Source organism: Bufo bufo, chromosome 3 (assembly GCF_905171765.1).
Source record: "Bufo bufo chromosome 3, aBufBuf1.1, whole genome shotgun sequence".
Taxonomy (NCBI): domain Eukaryota; kingdom Metazoa; phylum Chordata; class Amphibia; order Anura; family Bufonidae; genus Bufo; species Bufo bufo.
In genome coordinates this window covers 444,791,640-444,809,686 of record NC_053391.1, presented here as the reverse complement: position 1 = coordinate 444,809,686, position 18,047 = coordinate 444,791,640, and the positions used below count along the sequence as shown (strand labels likewise).

The 18,047-nt window shown below is 43.8% G+C and overlaps 1 protein-coding gene across 5 annotated transcripts in view; it reads right to left on the bottom strand.

Annotated features, from left to right (window-relative positions):
* Window positions 1-12,692: 12,692 nt before the first annotated feature.
* Window positions 12,693-18,047, bottom strand: part of LIMS1 (LIM zinc finger domain containing 1) — a 78,602-nt gene continuing 73,247 nt past the window's right edge. For 4 of the 5 annotated variants that reach the window (XM_040425064.1, XM_040425066.1, XM_040425065.1 and 1 more), the window contains exons 9-10: window positions 17,025-17,100; window positions 12,693-13,334 (exon numbers count right to left, since the gene is read on the bottom strand). In XM_040425064.1, the coding sequence (XP_040280998.1) occupies window positions 13,220-13,334; window positions 17,025-17,100 (191 nt within the window). In that variant the 3' untranslated portion in view covers window positions 12,693-13,219. Of the gene's footprint in view, window positions 13,335-14,969; window positions 15,127-17,024; window positions 17,101-18,047 lie in introns of those variants that run through there. The other variant, XM_040425067.1, reaches the window with a different exon arrangement.

Genomic DNA, 18,047 nt, shown 5'->3' with positions numbered 1-18,047 from the left:
ACGTAAGGCCTCATGCACACGACCGTATTTTGTTTCCGTGTCCGATCCGTTTTTTTGCCGATAGAATGCGGACCTATTCATTTCAATGGGTCCGCAAAAAACGCGGACAGCACACCGTGTGCTGTCCGCATCAATATGTCCGTTCCGTTGCTCCGCAAAAAAAATAGTGCATGTCCTATTTGTTTCTAGTTTGCGGACAAGGATAGGCATTATTACAATGGATCCGCAAAAAAAACGGATGCCATATAGAATGTCATCCGTTTTTTTTTGCGGACCGCAAAACACATACGGTCGTGTGCATGTAGCCTAAAGGGTCCCATTCTGGAGATATCAACAAAGGACCAACTGCTGACAGCTTTCAGGTCATTTACAGTGTTTGGAGCGTAATAAAAGCACCATTTTCATCATGTTTTGTTTCCGAGTGGTGCTGCTTGGGGCAGGCTCTGGACAGAAACGGTCTCCTTCACCCTCTGGCAGCTAACATGGTCTCTCCTAACTTACGCTGCAGAAGCAGTCTTCTCAGCTATACCGCCATGTTACTGCGGAGGCTCTGGTCCTTCCCTGACAAGCAGGGCATATACATGTTTCTATAGTGACGTGTTCACCAGCACATACACGGTTAAACACTTTGAACCCCAGCTGGCTCTGTACTATGTGCCATTAATGTTCACTGGATCATTTTTTTAACCGCATGTAAACAGGGTTAATATTTCTATAATCTACACAATATATTTAATGATGGAACAGCCCCTTTAAAGCTGGGGCTACACAGTTTTCTTAATTTAGGGGGAAAAATGTAACTATCCCAGTGCAATACAGAAGATAACGTAGCTCGGTACTGGAACGCAGCATGGTGGCTCAGTGGTTAGCACTAGTGCCTGGCAGCGTTGGGGTTTTAGGTTTGAATCTGACCAAGGACAACACCTGCATAGACTCTGCATGGGTTTCCTCCTACACCCTAAAGACATACTGATAGGGAATTTAGATTGTGGGCGGCAAGTAGAGATAACATCTGCACAGCGCTGCGGAATATGTTGGTGATATATAAACAAGATAAATTAATGGCACAGACTAACTAAAATGTCACATTTAAAGTGTAAAGTCCAGGTATAAAACTTTTCATAAATGAATAGTGCAGGTAAATATAAGAAACTTTGTAATATATCTTGTTAAAGAAAAAAAGCTATCTACTTTATCAGGCTGCTTTGCGCTTTCCTGCTTTTGACATTAATGTCTATGGAGGGGGAGGAGGCTACTGGATGGGAGACTACAGTTTCTGACTCTACTATATACACTGAACAAAAATATAAACGCAACACTTTCGGTTTTGCTCCCATTTTGCATGAGCTGAAATCAAAGATCTGAAACATTTTCTACATACACAAAAGACCCATTACTCTCAAATATTGTTCACAAATCTGTCTAAATCTGTGTTAGTGAGCACTTCTCCTTTGCCGAGATAATCCATCCCACCTCACAGGTGTGGCATATCAAGGTGCTGATTAGACAGCATGAATATTGCACAGGTGTGCCTTAGACTCTCCACAATAAAAGACCACTCTGAAATGTGCAGTTTGATCACACAGCACAATGCCACAGATGTCGTATTGTTTGAGGGAGCGTGCAATTGGCATGCTGACTGCAGGAATGTCTACCAGAGCTGTTGCCCGTGCAATGAATGTTTATTTCTCTACCATAAGCCGTCTCCAAAGGCGTTTCAGAGAATTTGGCAGTACATCCAACCTGATCAACTCTATGTGCGTGAGGCAAATGGTGGCCACACCAGATACTGACTGGTTTTCTGACCCCCCCCCCCCCCCCCGCCCAGTAAGGCAAAACTGTGCACATTTCAGAGTGGCCTTTTATTGTGGCCAGTCTAAGGCACACCTGTGCAATATTCATGCTGTCTAATCAGCACCTTGATATGCCACACCTGTGAGGTGGGATGGATTATCTCGGCAAAGGAGAAGTGCTCACTAACACAGATTTAGACAGATTTGTGAACAATATTTGAGAGTAATGGGTCTTTTGTGTATGTAGAAAATGTTTCAGATCTTTGAGTTCAGCTCATGCAAAATGGGAGCAAAACCAAAAGTGTTGCGTTTATATTTTTGTTCAGTGTAGTAAGATGAGGCTCTACTGTGCAGAGTGAGGTAGTAAGTGACTTACTATCTGGCCGTATCCTCCTCTCTCCATAGACCTTTGTGTGTGAGACTGAGACAAGAGCTACTAGAGATAAGAGGCTGAGTGAAGAGAAAGAGGAGGAAAGCAGCCCGAGAAGCCCAAAAGAAAGCATCATTCTTTAATAATATACACTCACCTAAAGAATTATTAGGAACACCTGTTCTATTTCTCATTAATGCAATTCACTAGTCAACCAATCACATGTCAGTTGCTTCAATGCATGTAGGGTTGTGGTCCTGGTCAAGACAATCTCCTGAACTCCAAACTGAATGTCAGAATGGGAAAGAAAGGTGATTTAAGCAATTTTGAGCGTGGCATGGTTGTTGGTGCCAGACGGGCCGGTCTGAGTATTTCACAATCTGCTCAGTTACTGGGATTTTCACGCACAACCATTTCTAGGGTTTACAAAGAATGGTGTGAAAAGGGAAAAACATCCAGTATGCGGCAGTCCTGTGGGCAAAAATGCCTTGTGGATGCTAGAGGTCGGAGGAGAATGGGCCGACTGATTCAAGCTGATAGAAGAGCAACGTTGACTGAAATAACCACTCGTTACAACAGAGGTATGCAGCAAAGCATTTGTGAAGCCACAACACGCACAACCTTGAGGCGGATGGGCTACAACAGCAGAAGACCCCACCGGGTACCACTCATCTCCACTACAAATAGGAAAAAGAGGCTACAATTTGCACGAGCTCACCAAAATTGGACTGTTGAAGACTGGAAAAATATTGCCTGGTCTGATGAGTCCCGATTTCTGTTGAGACATTCAAATGGTAGAGTCCGAATTTGGCGTAAACAGAATGAGAACATGTATCCATCCTCTGATGGCTACTTCCAGCAGGATAATGCACCATGTCACAAAGCTCGAATCATTTCAAATTGGTTTCTTGAACATGACAATGAGTTCACTGTACTAAAATGGCCCCCACAGTCACCAGATCTCAACCCAATAGAGCATCTTTGGGATGTGGTGGAACGGGAGCTTCGTGCCCTGGATGTGCATCCCTCAAATCTCCATCAACTGCAAGATGCTATCCTATCAATATGGGCCAACATTTCTAAAGAATGCTATCAGCACCTTGTTGAATCAATGCCACGTAGAATTAAGGCAGTTCTGAAGGCAAAAGGGGGTCCAACACCGTATTAGTATGGTGTTCCTAATAATTCTTTAGGTGAGTGTATATTAGGGCACTTTCACACTTGAGTTAGAGGATTCCAGCAGGCAGTTCCGTTTCCGAAACTGCCTGCCGGATCCAAAAATCCATATGCAAACGGCGAGCATTTGTTTCCGGATGCAGATCTGTCTGACAAATGCATAGAAATACCAGATCAGTCTCTCCGGTGTCATCCGTAAAAACGGATCCAGTATTTATTTTTTTCGCATTTTTAAAGGTCTGCGCATGCACAGATCGGGAAACCGAATGGAAATTAATGGCAAGTGTTCCTGAATTTTGGCCGGAGAAAATACGGCAGCATGCTGCCATATTTTCTCCGGCCAAATACCGTAAGAGTGACTGAACTGAAGACTTACTGATGCATCCTGAACGGAATGCTCTCCATTCAGAATGCATTAGGATAAAACTGAAGTGTTTTTTTCCGGTATTTAGCCCCTGTGACGGAACTCAGTACCGGAAAACTTTAACGCTAGTGTGAAATAGGGTTGTTGCGATACCAAAATTTTGATTCAATTTCGATACCATAAAAAAGTATTGCAATACTCGATACCACGCAAAAAAAATAAAACACCAAATAAGCCACGTGCATTCCGCATTTAAAAAATACCGAATCGCACAGTTTTTATTCCGGTGTTCCCCGCATAAAAGATTTTTTTTATATTTTAATAGTTTGGACTTTTCGGACGTGGTAATATGTGATATGTTTATTTATTTATTGTTTATATATTTTATATGTAAAATTGGGAAAGGGGGTGATTTATACTTAATATTTAGGGTTGAGGGGGGGGGGGGCACTGCACCACCAATGATTTTAATACTGGGGAGGAGGGCGCACTGCGCCACCAATGATAGTTAACCTTTAATACAGGAGGCGGGTGTCGGCAGCAGATCAGCGGCAGTTAACCCCTCACATGCTGCACCTGAGGGGTTAACTGCCGCTGATCGCAGCTCCCTGTCAGAGGCACGGTGCCGGCTATGCGATTATGCTGCCGGCACCTGCCTCCTGTATTAAAGGTTAAAGAGGATCTTTCATGGGTCCAAACATTGTAAACTACGTATCAGGATATGTAGAGCGGCGCCCAGGGAGCTCACTGCACTTACTATTATTCCAGTGCGCCGCTCCGTTCGCCCGCTGTGGCCCCCGGTATATTCTCCCGCTCTGTATGCTAATTACTAGCATCGGAGCAATGGGGAGGAGACTGCCCTTTTTCTCAATGGGAGTTCTTTCTCCCTGGCTGTGAGCTGTCCAAAGCGCAGAGCGTCACAGCCAGGGAGAAGGTGAGTTTTTTTTACACCCATTGAGAAAAAGGGCAGTCTCCTCCCCATTGCTTTGATGCTAGCAATTATCATACAGAGCGGGAGAATATGCCGGGGGCCACAGCGGGCGAACGGAGCGGCGCCCAGGAATAATAGTAAGTGCAGTGAGATCCCTGGGTGCCGTGCTACATATCCTGATAGTTTACAGTGTTTGGACCCATGAAAGGTCCTCTACTATCATTGGTGGCGCAGTGCGCCCGTCCCTCTCTCTTCTTATTGGCAGCAGCAGCGGCACAGGGTGGAGGGAGAGAGTGACTCCTTCTCCGCTGTGCTGCTGAGGGAACATGGGCCACACTGACAGCAGTGCGCTCCATGTTCTCTGATGCTAGGCTGTGCAGTGGGGCAGCCTAGTATCGATAAATGTCAAATCCCAGTATTGTATCGATACCGGGACAAAAGTATAGATTGGGTATCGATATTTAGATACCCGCAACAACCCTAGTGTGAAAATACCCTTACAAAGTTTCTTATATTCACCTATACTATTCATTTCGGAAAACTTGTTATAACTGGAGTTACACTTTAAATGTTTCTGATCATTCAACTTATTTTAATATGAGAAACACATCACGAGTAAATACAAAATGCAGCTTTTAAATGATCCTAACATTTATAGAAGATAAATAATCATTTAAAGTCTATATCACCCATGTGAAAAAGTAATTGCCCCCATTCCCAAAACCCAGGAACTGGTTGTGCCAACCTTGGCAGTAATAACTTGCAATCAGATGTTTGCGATAACTTGCCATCAGTGTTTTATATTGCCGTAGGGGAAACCACTCTACTTTGTTCTAATTCAGGAACGGTCCATTTAAGGTCTTGCCACAGCATCTCAATGGGATTCATGTCTGGACCCGGCCACATGAAACCTCCATTTTGTTTCTTTTGAGTAATTCAGAGTTAGACTTGTGTGCCTCAAATCTTTATCTTGCTGCAAAACCCAACTGCACTTGAGCTTTAGGTCACAAACTGATGGGTGGATATTCTCCTTCAAGATTTTCTGAGACCAGAAATCATGGTTCACTCACTTCGCACAAGACTTTGTTGAATAACTTTGGTAGTTGATTTTTCTTATGCGACTTCGCAAATTACTTACTTCAGCTCATCGGAGCCCATACATTTTAATACTGTACGGAGACGGATCTCTGAAAAATATGATGAAAAAATACTTTGACACTTTATTGATGCAGTAAAAACTTTCCAATCCTCATAAGCAACAGTACAGTCTACGTGTTTCGGGCCTTAATCATGACATGAGTAACACATACTAAGCAGTTGCTAATATACTCCTCCCGCACCAATCCGTGGGGGTTTAGGTATCACATGGCTGTTAACTCCTTAGTAGGATTAGAACATACATTGTGTTAAAAAAAAGCTTGGTCACAAACTAGTAAAATCAGAAACAAAAGAAAATAATTCTTTTTTCATTACAATGCAATCATCCTACAATACAATTAAGTATCTGTTTAAGTCCTATCTTTTGTTTAAACCTGTTGGAGTGCAAGTGCGGAGTTGGAACATCCAGAAAGCCTCTCTGTTGAGAAGCTTCCTTCGATGATCTCCACCTCGTAAGGGAGCTGTAACCCTTTCTATGCCTAGCACACTCAAGGCTGAAAAATCGCCTCCATGTTCTAGGTCAAAATGCAGACTGGCAGCAGAGACGTTTCTTGTTTTAAAATGCGGTATGTCAGAAATGTGTTTTCTTCTCCTGGTTTTTATAGCATTTGTTGTACAGCCTACATACTGGAGTAAGCAGACTTCACACGTAATTTCATATATAGAAAATTTGGTGTTGCAATTCAGGTAAGCCTTGATTGTAAATTGTTTGCCATTAGCTGTAGATGCAAAAGTACCTCTTCTCTTCATATGGCTGCAACAAACACATCTGGCATGTCCGCATTTGTAGCTTCCCTTGTTAGATAGCCATGTTGGCTGTAACTTGGGCTTAGCCCGTCGCGCCACACATTTAATACCGCCTTTTGTGAACTTGGACCATTTCTTATAACTTAAAACAGGAAGGTGTTTTTTGATAATATGGCATATGTCCCTATACTCCTCACTATAAGGCTCCATTCACACTTCCGCAATTCCATTCCGCATTTTGCAGAACGGAATTGCGGACCCATACATTTCTATTGCGGACCTGCACTTCCAATCCTGAAAAAAATAGAACATGTCCTATTCTTGTCCGCAATAGCTCTCTTAGTGTCGGCAATGTGCGGTCTGCAAAATGCGGAACGCACATTGCCGCTGTCCGTGTTTTTCGGATCCGCAAAACACACACGGATGTGTAAATGGACCCTAAACCGTGGAGAACATAATGGCATTGTCACCGGACAGACCGCTACCATCTCGTTTGAATCGATGTGTATTAACAGGAAAAATCTGAGCTTTTCTGTCCAGTGACAGCGCCATATCCCTCTGACCTGACAGCATCTCTGGGTCATACAATCTATGTTCTAATCTCCTCTTGACTTTGTTGGACTCCCTTTTAAATGTAAACACATCTGTACAATTTCGTCTAGTACGAATCATCTCCCCTTTTGGAATATTGCGAACATGTGGGGAGTGACATGAGGTTGCCAGAAAAATAGTATTGCCCGCTGTGTCTTTCCTAGAAGTAGAAGCATGGATGCCGGACATACCAACATCGCCCCTGAGAGACAGATCCAGAAAATGGACAGACTGGGTGTCATATTGGCAGTCAAAGGAGATAGCATCAAGACATTGATTGAGGTAAGCAAAAAGGATGGTATGGCCATCACATCGCCAGACCAAATAAACAGCAGGTCGTCGATGTAACGGCCATACCACCTTATAGACTTAGAGAAAGGGTTAGTGTCAGCAAAAAGAAACAGTTTCTCCCACCACGCCATAAAAATAATAGTGATAGATGGGGAGAACTTGGCTCCCATGGACACTCCTGACCTTTGCAAGTAAAAAAAGTGTTATTGAACATAAAAAAAAAAAAAATATGCTCTAAAAGGAATTCCATCGCCATTTCAATATACTCCTGTAATACTGGGGTATAATCACTATATGTGTGTAGAAACCATCGGAGGTCTATCAAAGCCAAACTGTATGGAATATTTGTGTATAAGGACACCACGTCCGACGTAATCCAGGCATAAGTATCCATACAAAGTTTTCAAATGCCTGTAGTACAGACCTGGTGTCCTTAATGTATCCAGGAATATAGCGAACAAGCGGATGGAGAAGTGAGTCAACCCATTCGGACAATCTTTCTGAAAAAGATCCTTTCTCTTGAATGCATTGGGGGACACAGCACCATGGGTATATGCCCAGCTACCACTAGGAGGCACTAGATATAAAAGAAAAAGGTTGGCTCCGCCCAGGTGGGCTATACCCTCTCCACAGCACTAGGCTATCCAGTTTTTTGTCTAGTGCCGTAGGAGGCAGACCTGCAGGTTTTTCTGCTATTTTATTTTATTTAAATTTTTTCTGGCTATTGTTGTCCTTAGGTGGTCCGGTCCTTTGGACCCTTCTTGAGGCCCTGTTCGGGTAATCCTGCTTGGGGTCCCTGACCCCACTCCTTCCTAGACCATGCAGCTGGCAGCTCCCTTCTGGGGAAGCTACCCATGGCTTTTGACCACACAGGCTCTGTATGACATCTGCTTCTTTGGGCCCAGTTTGCTCCTTTTTCCCTCCTGGGTCCTCAAAGGTTGTTGCCTTCTTGAGATTCTAACCTCTCTTTCCATCCCCCCAGGTCAAATACTGGGTACCTAGGAAGAGGTTTCCATATGGTCACTTTTAGGATGGAGCTTTCCCTCGTTTGGAGAACTGTTCCTCCTTAGGCTGTTTGGAGTCCTCTCCTCCTACTCCAATATCTCTTACACCAGTGGGTCTCCGCTTGTATTACCAGGGCCTGCGACTGGTCCCTTTTTTCCCTGTGGCTTTATGTAGCTAGGGATTTACCTGGTCTTACATTTCACAGCGATATTTTGTCTTCCAGAGGCTTGTTCCTCGCCTCCTCTGTATCGGAAGCAGGTCTTTTCTCCTGACCATTACATTACGACCCTCCTCCTCCGGGGGTTGGCTGTTTTCTCTGGCAGGAAGAGGATTCCACCTTCTCATGGGTGTTTCCTTTTCCCACCTTCCTTGCTGTGAAAGGAGGCTCGCTCCCTTCCCTTGTGGGTCTTCGTTATGATTTCTCTCAAGCGTTTAGCCTCCAGTGCTTCTTGTTTCCTCCCTGGAACTTTCTTATATATGCTGAGCGCTAGGTTGTTTCCAACTTACGTCCTTCCATATGCAGAGTGCTAGGTCGCTACCAACAGACGTTGCTGTTTCCTCAGGGGGAGCTCTGGTTCGTCTTGATCCTTCTCTGGCTCTCTAGTGCACTCTTGTCTACCTCTCGCGTGGGACATCTGGCCCTGTCCCTTACCCTCTAGCGCTCTATTGTTTCTAACCTTGGGTGGAGCTGGGTGTTCCCTTGTTCCTTCTTGTAGGCCTTGTTTCCCAGGCACCTGTCCTTGGGATCTTCACTGTCTCCCTTTTCTTTGGAACCTTTTTTATGCTAGGGTCTCTCCTGGTCCTGTTGGGTCACATGGTTCTTCTGCACCTGTGCATCCTTCTTTTTGCATGAGGTTTCAATCCCACCCTCGAGGACTGCTTTAGGACGTCCTATGGTGCTGTGTCCCCAATGCATTCAAGAGAAAACTGGATTTTTGTACTCACCGTAAAATCCTTTTCTCGTAGGATGCATTGGGGGACACAGATCCCACCCTCTGTTTTTACTTACTCTCCCTGTCACCGGGCTGCTATTTCCCGGTCCAGGATATGTTGGTTCTTCTCCTACTGCTTTTGGTACAAACTGGATAGCCTAGTGCTGTGGAGAGGGTATAGCCCACCTGAGCGGAGCCAACTTTTTTTTTATATCTAGTGCCTCCTAGTGGTAGCTGGGCATATACCAATGGTGCTGTGTCCCCCAATGCATCCTACGAGAAAAGGATTTTACGGTGAGTACAAAAATCCAGTTATCCCCGCCACAATGGGTCTCATGGGCGGGGGAAAGACATTCTTATGAATTTTCGGCAGCACATAGAAGATGGAAATGATTGGATATTGTACATAAATATAATCCACTTCCTTCTGGCCAATGACTCCAGATCTCTGTACAGTATTAGAAGTTTTGAACGAAGCGACTTCTGATGTAGCATCCAAAGCTCTCTTAGCGCAACACTAATTATCACATTACCTCCATCCCAGGTAATGGGACCCACATCTTCCAAAAAGTTCCACTCATCAGTCCACAGATTATCCCAATAGTTTTTGTAAATGCAAGATCAGCCTTTGTATTCTTTTTGGTCAGCACCTTGCAACTCTCCCATGTAGGGTGTTTTGTATTGTGGAATTGTGTATATTGATTGACCTTAACTGAGGCAAATTAGGCCCGCAGTTCTTTAGAGGTTCATCTGGGTTCTTTGGTGTCCTCTTGGATGAATTGTCATGTGATTCTGACATCGCAGCACTCGGCTCACAGTCTGGGAGAAAAAAAAACTCTCAGGCTATGAGCTGAGCGCTGCGATTGGCCGGCGCTCCAGCCTGGGAGAAGGAGATGCCGGCAGGCTGCTCCGGGTTGAGCCGAAAATCTGAAGATACCGGAGCCTATACCGGGCGAATGGAGCGGCGCCCAGGGATAATAGTAAGTGCAGGGAGATCCCTGGGCGCCGCTCTCCATGTCAGCATACTTAGTTTAGATTTTTTATTGTAATGAAAGGAACTCTTTAATCTTTTCCTATAAAACTAGCTATCAGTCTGCTCAGCTCCTCCTGCTCTATAACATGCTGCCTGAAGATTGCACTGCATTTTCATAGTGACAGGTTCTTGGCAGTAATTATATCTGGGAGTGGTTAGTGAAACTGCACTGAGTTTGGTTAAAGGGGTTATCCAGCAATGGATAATGATGACCTATCCTCAGGATAGGTCATCATTATCACATCGGTGGGGAACCAAGTCCCGACATCCCCGCAGATCAGCTGTTTCTGGTGAGCGCAGCAGGCTCCTTTCCAAGCACAGCACCGTGCATTGTACAGCGGCTGTGTGTGGTATTGCAGATCAGTCTCATTGACGTCACATGGCCTAGGAAGAGGCTGTGGCACTCACTGAGCACCGGCCTCTTCTAACAGCCGATTGGTGGGGGTCCTGGGTGTCGGACCCTCACCGATCTGATATTGATGACCTATCCAAAGGACAGGTCATCAATACTAATTACCAGATAACCCCTTTAACTGGTTGATTTAGTAGCTAGGGGGCAATTATTTTTTCACAGGTAGGGTTTATTCTAAAATAAATTGTCTTCTATAATTAAAAAACCAGGGTTTTAGGTTTACGTGAGTTATCTTTAAAAAAGGAGTATTCCGGTTACATAAAATTATTCCCTATCCACAGAATAGGGGGTAACTATTAGATTGGTGGGGGTCCTACTGCTGGGACCACCACCGATCACAAGAAGGGGGGTCCTGTACCCTCCTGAAATGAACGGACCGGCATGCCTGCTGCCACTCCACTCATTTCTATGCAAGTTTCGTAAATAACTGAGTATAGCGCTCAGCTATCTCCGGAACTTCTACAGAAATGAATGGAGCGGCAGCAGGCATGCCGGACCAGCCGGTCAATTCATTTCAGAGGGATACAGGACCCCCGTTCTTGTGATTGGTAGGGGTCCTAGCAGTAGGACCCCCACCAATCTAATAGTTACCCCCTATCCTGTAGATAGGGAATAACTTAATGTAACCGGAATACCCCTTTAATATTAAAAGCTATTTGATCAGAAACATTCAAGTGTGACAGAATATGTAAAGGGAAGGGAGCAAATACTTTGTCAGAGCACTGCCCTAATGGTGTTTGTTTACTAAAAAGCACAGCAACACAATTTCACTTTAAGTGTATAGATTTTATTAATGAATTTATAAAAATATTCAGATTATATTGTTGCATTAGTTCATTTTCAAAGGGGTTGTTCACCTTTCATTTTTCAACAGACCCCACATCATTGCTGGACCGGCGGCGATCATGTGTGCCCCCAGCTGCTGGGTTCCGGCTCCATCACTTCACAGCTCCCAAGTGTGCTCACATCAACACCCGTTTTGACACGGGGCACATGACCACTGAAGCCATGCAGCATGTCACTGGGTCACGTGCCACATGGGTGACACGTCAACGCTGCGGCCAGTGATTGGATGTTGATGTCGGCACACCCAGGAGCTGCAGAGCGGGCAGTGGAGCGACTGAGCCAGGACCCAGCTGCGAGGATCAGATAAGTATGATCACCACTGTGGGTCCGGCCATGCTGTTGGAGTCTGAAAATATGTCGGACAACCCCTTTAAGGGAAAAATAATAAAAATATATAATTTTTTTAATACCATAATTTCTACAACTCCTAATAAACTCAAGTCTCAATATAAAGACAAGACGGACACATCCTCTATACAGGGTTTTAGCCGTTTCTCCAAGAACGGTGGTATATGGGTGTGTAAAAAGCTGATGAAATCTTACACATTAGAGTACAGATTAGGCATTACATATAAAGTCAAGACTACATAACAATAAGTATGTGGATAATCTGCAATAAAAATACTTCACATGTTCACGATAAAAGCATGCTGCCTGGGAATGAACAGCACTGTGTTTACTGCATAGTAGAAATAATCAAAAGCTTTAAAATTACCATATATATCCAAATAGCATAGTGACTGAGTATAAGGTTAGGAGGAAATGGAGGTTTAAGGCACAAAATAAACAATATAAAGCAATGAATGGGAATGACATGCAGACTGCAGAGCACAAGTGAAATTCAAGTATTCTCAATGCTCTGGTAATGGTGCTTTCCATGGTTCCCTTTTCTGGTTTTCACTGCGAGTAGAGATGGCTTTGCTGTCTAACGCACTTGGGTAAAGGCACTAGTGATGCACTGGTTGTGCAAGGCAAGTCCAAAATGCAGTCAGACATCAGGAGCCCGACAGCCAGGTCTATAGCCGCTTTTCAATGGGTTTCTACGTATTCTCTTGAGATGCTGTACGTGTCTTATAGTACAAATATAAGAGATGAGACTATAAAGCAGCATATACTCTTCAGCAACAGACCGCATGTAACCCCCCTGCTGAAAAGTGTTCAGAACATGACATATCTGAGCTAACCTGGGGTCCCGGGATGCTAAGTAGTCTATGGCCAGTTCTCGCTGTATGCACAAATGCATAGAAGATCGCTTACTCTAGAGCGTGAGCTTTTCAGTCACATTTTACAGTGTTTTAGTGGAGTAATACTGATCTACACATGGTGACGTGAAACATAGCAATACATAAAGGACGCTGGATTCTGCTGCTGTGGACTGCAGCAAGGCAAAAAGGTATTAATGAGGTGAGGGAATAAATAGCCTGTGCATTGTAGTTTAATACAGCTATCATGCAGATAAATATATTGCGTGAATGTTAGTGCAGGTAACAGTCAAGTAGAATGTATGATCGGCGCTCGACTGGCGTGCTGCACCCTGCCGACAGTCTTCTATACCATACACAGGAAATGGTTATTTTCTCGCTATGGTTTCCGAGAGCTTTTTGAGCCGTTTCTTTAACTCCAGGGGGAACTTCTCATAACATTTCTTACACACCGGCTTCATGTCAAATTCCACAAACTTGTTCCTTGAAAAAAAAATAATATGTGATCACTAAAGGCGACAGAATAACACATGACAAGCATAATATAACCGTATGCCATCCAATACGGAGAAAAAATCTGGTTCTTGATTACCTGAGTGACAAGTATGGTCACCATGACTGATTTCCACGCCTTATCTTTGTTTTTAACCCCAAATCATACAAGGCTGGTCATTCACATTAGTCTGGGTTCACACCAGTGTTGTTCATTCCGTTGTTCTGCTTCGTTATAGAGGCACCGGTCTGGCCATAGACCCTACAACGAAACTTCCCAGGGGGCTGCCAGAACCCTCCTCCCAGTCCACCCCTGTATGGGCAGAACAATGGACTTAATGGCACATATCTGATACCAACATTGCTGAATGGACCCTATTGATTATAATGGGGTCCATAGGGTTTTGAATGCGCTATTGTGTCCTATATTTTTTGCCAGTTTAAAAAAAATTGTTCCTAATGTAGCCTCTGACACAGATGTGAACATAGCCTCAGATAGCTATATAACTCCCAACCCCCACATACACATGCATGCCCAGCCGGAGTTCTTGTGTTCTCAATAAGGAGAGGTGAGTAATCATATCTCCCTTGAGAGGTGTAACGGCCTGACCCTTCTTTCTCCCCAACATCTGCCATCAGTGGAAAGCCAGGACAGCCCCCCCAGTCCCATTGAAATCGGTAGATCTGGCCACCAGTCATCTAATGTGTATGGCCGCTTTGACACTTCGTGCCCAGGCTTCTCAGCATTGCCGACACCTGTCAGAACCAGAATAGTGCCATTAGTAGTTGTCACCCAGCTTTCCAGAAATTGATGGAACCAAAGAAAGTCTGAATAGAATTTCAACTCAATGGGGGAAGATTTATGAAATTGTCTAAAAGAAATACTGTCTTTGCTGTCCATAGTAATTCATCAGTGGGTTCTGTGATTGGCTGCCGTGGGCAAAAAGTTTTTCTTTAGACACGTTTTCATTAATCTGCCTCAAACTGACTTCTGTTTACCATGTTTCTCCAGGGTCTTAGATTATTCTTTTTCTCCGAAAAAAGGGTTTGGGCTTATTATCGGAGTAGGGCTTACTTTCGGGGACACACGGTAATAGTAAAAAAAAGCTCCTTATCTCATTGGGAATGGGATCATACAATAGGAGGATTATGCAAACCACATCTGCAATCAAAGTTATCACAAGAAAATGCATGCAAAATAAAAAGCAAGAGTGTAAAAGACCACGACCTATAGCAAAAGCACATTCTTTACTTCTGCTTTGCCCGACGAGACTTGGACAGTGTGATCTGCTCAGAAAGGACAGTCTATCCGTCAATGGATGTACACATGAATGGCTCACTAGTCTTCTGTTCTGCAGCTGCTGCATCCATTCCCCTATGTATTACACGCTGTCCCTCTGCTCTGATATTACTGCAGAGGTTCCTCCTTTCGTAGGTCTTAGATTTTTATGAGACATGTGAAATTCCCACCATTCTCACCAGCAACAGTAGTAATTGTACATTTTATACGTCCTCATCCGATATCTGGAATACTGTATCATATACTATCTGTATATGCAGTAGATGTCCAGAGGTTAGTAGGGGAACATTTACACACAGGCAGGCCACTAACCCATGTGACCAGGAAAGAAGAAAGAGCGATCACAGGCAGGATCCTTTTTTCTTTTTGTCTTTATCTTTGCCATCTTTTGATAACTTGGAAAGACGTCGTTTAAATTCATCAGGCAACTTTTCATAACAGGACTTGCAAGTGGGCTTTAAATCTATTTCTACAAATTTATGCCTTTGTGAGTGGAAGGAAAAGAAAGAACAGAAGATGTGATAGAAAGAGAACGAATAAGAAACAGCAGAAAAAAAAAAAAGCAGCAAAGAGTCCAGGCGACTGATACACACAAGAAACATCCGTACAGTCAGCAGATCCTTATTTGGACAGAATGCATTGATATTTAGAGGACACTGCCAAAAACTGTTCCTTTGTAGTCCAGCAGGGGGCAGAGCAAGCCAGTAGTGAGTAGAATTATGAAGCTTTTGCTTCATATTTTTATTTATTTTTTACACTTACAGTATAGGAAAATCTGCTGAGATCTCAAACTACTGACGAGCAGGCTAGCTCTTCCTGACAAAAGGTATTATGGCTTTATTTTTCTCCCAATCATGGTTTTGGGGATACACAGGGTGGGTGAAACCCTGATGTCCACCAAGCCATGAGCTTCTAAAACAGGTTGAATGACCTATGAAGCCAATAAAGGGGTCAATTCTTGGGTTATTCCACAATGTTCCTAAAGGAGAGCTGTGGCTAATGCATTGTGTCGATCAGCCGGGGTCCTGGAAGTAGAACCCTCAAGCAAACATCAATGACCTAGCCAAAGGACTGGGCATCATTACCAACAGTTCCAAAAATAATCCTTTCAAGGCTATATTAAAACCTGCATTGGACGCGTTAGATATTATTTATGATGGGAAATATAAAGTTGCGGTGTGCCAACATCTGTTCAGAACCCAACGTAGATGTGAACACAGCCTTCGGCCACTTTCACATAGTAAGTATTTTCCATCAGTATTTGTAAGAAAAAAACAGGAGCAGGCCGAAAATATACAAGAAATGTAAAATTTTCCATTATACTTTCCCTCTGTTAAGTCTCTAAGGCTACTTTCACACTAGCGGCAGGACGGATCTGACAGGCTGTTGACCCTGTCGGATCCGTCCTGCCGCTATTTCGCCGCGCCGTCCCCATTGACTATAATAAGGACGGGGGTGCAGCTCCGGGGCAGTGCACGGCGAGAGGCCGCCGGACTAAAAGTACTGCATGTCCGACTTTTTAGTCCGGCGGCCTCTTGCCATGCACTGCAGTAGCTCCGCACTCATTATAGTCAATGGGGACGGAGCGGCGGTCTGGCAAAATAGCGGCAGGACGGATGCTACAGGGTGTACAGCCTGTCGGATCCGTCCTGCCGCTAGTGTGAAAGTACCCTAAGGCTACTTTTACATCTGCGCTTTCCCTTTCAACTGTTGAGATTAGTCATAGGATCTTAATAGAGGAGGAAAACGTTTCCATTTTGTCCCCATTTATTGTCAAAAACTGATGTGAACGGAACAGAGTGCACCAGAATGCATTCCGTTCTGTTTGGTTGCGTCCCCATTGCAGACAGAATAAAGCAGCGTTTTTATGTCTGGCATGGGAGTCGGAGCAAGATGGATCCGTCACGACACATAATGTAAGTCAACGGTGCCGGATCCATTTTCTCGGACACAAAAGAAAACGGATCCGGCACCCATTAACTTACAATTGTTTTAGTGCTGGATCAGTCTTGGTCATTCCAGAGATAATACAACCGGATCAGTTCACATGACCACGTATACTTTGCAGTCCGTGGATCCAAAAGATATGGATACCGGCCATGTGCATGCTGCATTTTATGTTGGTCCAATAGCAGAAATGCCTATTCTTGTCCGCAAAATGGAGAAGAATAGGACATGTTCTAAATTTGCGGGACGGACACACGGATGCAGAAAGCACATGAAGGCACCTGTGCGCTCCGCACATTTTGCAGTGCCATAGAAATGAATAGGGAGGCGTATAAACTGCAGAAAATGCGGATCGGAAATGGACCAAATATACAGAGGCCTAAGACTTCTAGAACTGTATTTTTTAAAAATGTCAAGTTAGATTAATAACTTACTTGAGGGTTAACTTTGTGTTGCAGGTGGAACAAGCAAAACAGTTCACGCACCAGGCCTTGTTCAGGGCAGACACAACTGTAAAAAATAAAGGATAGTAGCGTCTTTAAAGTTCATAGAGAAATGACGATAAATCAGCTTTTTAGCTAGACATTGAGCTGACCATTAGGGCTGTTTCAGACGAGTGTATCCTGTGTGGAATTCACGCTCTGTGTGAGCGTGATTCTGCTTTAGGGACACTGCTCATTTCTCAGGAGTGTACGGCATTATACTGATTTATAATGCAGTGTGTCTCTGCCTGACCTGTATCTACTCAATTATACTGTCAGTATAATTCTGTAGCAGTAAGGTCAGGCAGAGACACAGTATTATAAATCAGTATAATGCCGTACACTCCTGAGAAACAGGACACGCTCATCTAAAAGAGCCCTAACTTTTCATCTGTAAAACTAAAATGCAATTTGAATTAATTGTCATAAAGAATTTAAATCGATGCACTTCTGATATTTCAGGAGCAATGTAATGAACAGATGACTACAGTTTTATAGGACACTCAAACAACTAGAAGACAGACTAGACACTTGATCCCATTTTACCATCAGTTATGCAAACAAGCAATACACACTACGGATACTGCGCATTTCCTTTGCCTGCCAGCCAGGAGGTGGCAGCATTTTTTGCCCACGTTCTCATAGGAATACATTATAGAAAACACGCAAGCAGGAGCATTTGTGAACCATTTTAGAACCAAATACTGCATCAGGAATCAAGTATTATCCACCTCTGCAGTGGATATCCCGTATGTGCGTATCCATACACCCCACTCGTATAGCACTTCGCTTTTCCCCCTGCCGATCACCACACCGTATTACTCCTTGTGCTAAACTACTTTTGGTAACAAAAGCCAATTCAATTCCAGGTACTAAGATCCATTTTTTTAAAATCAAATATACTTTTTTATTGAAATAAATTTTTCATGTACAATTAAACACATATCTGGGTCGAAGAATAATAAAGCAATAGAA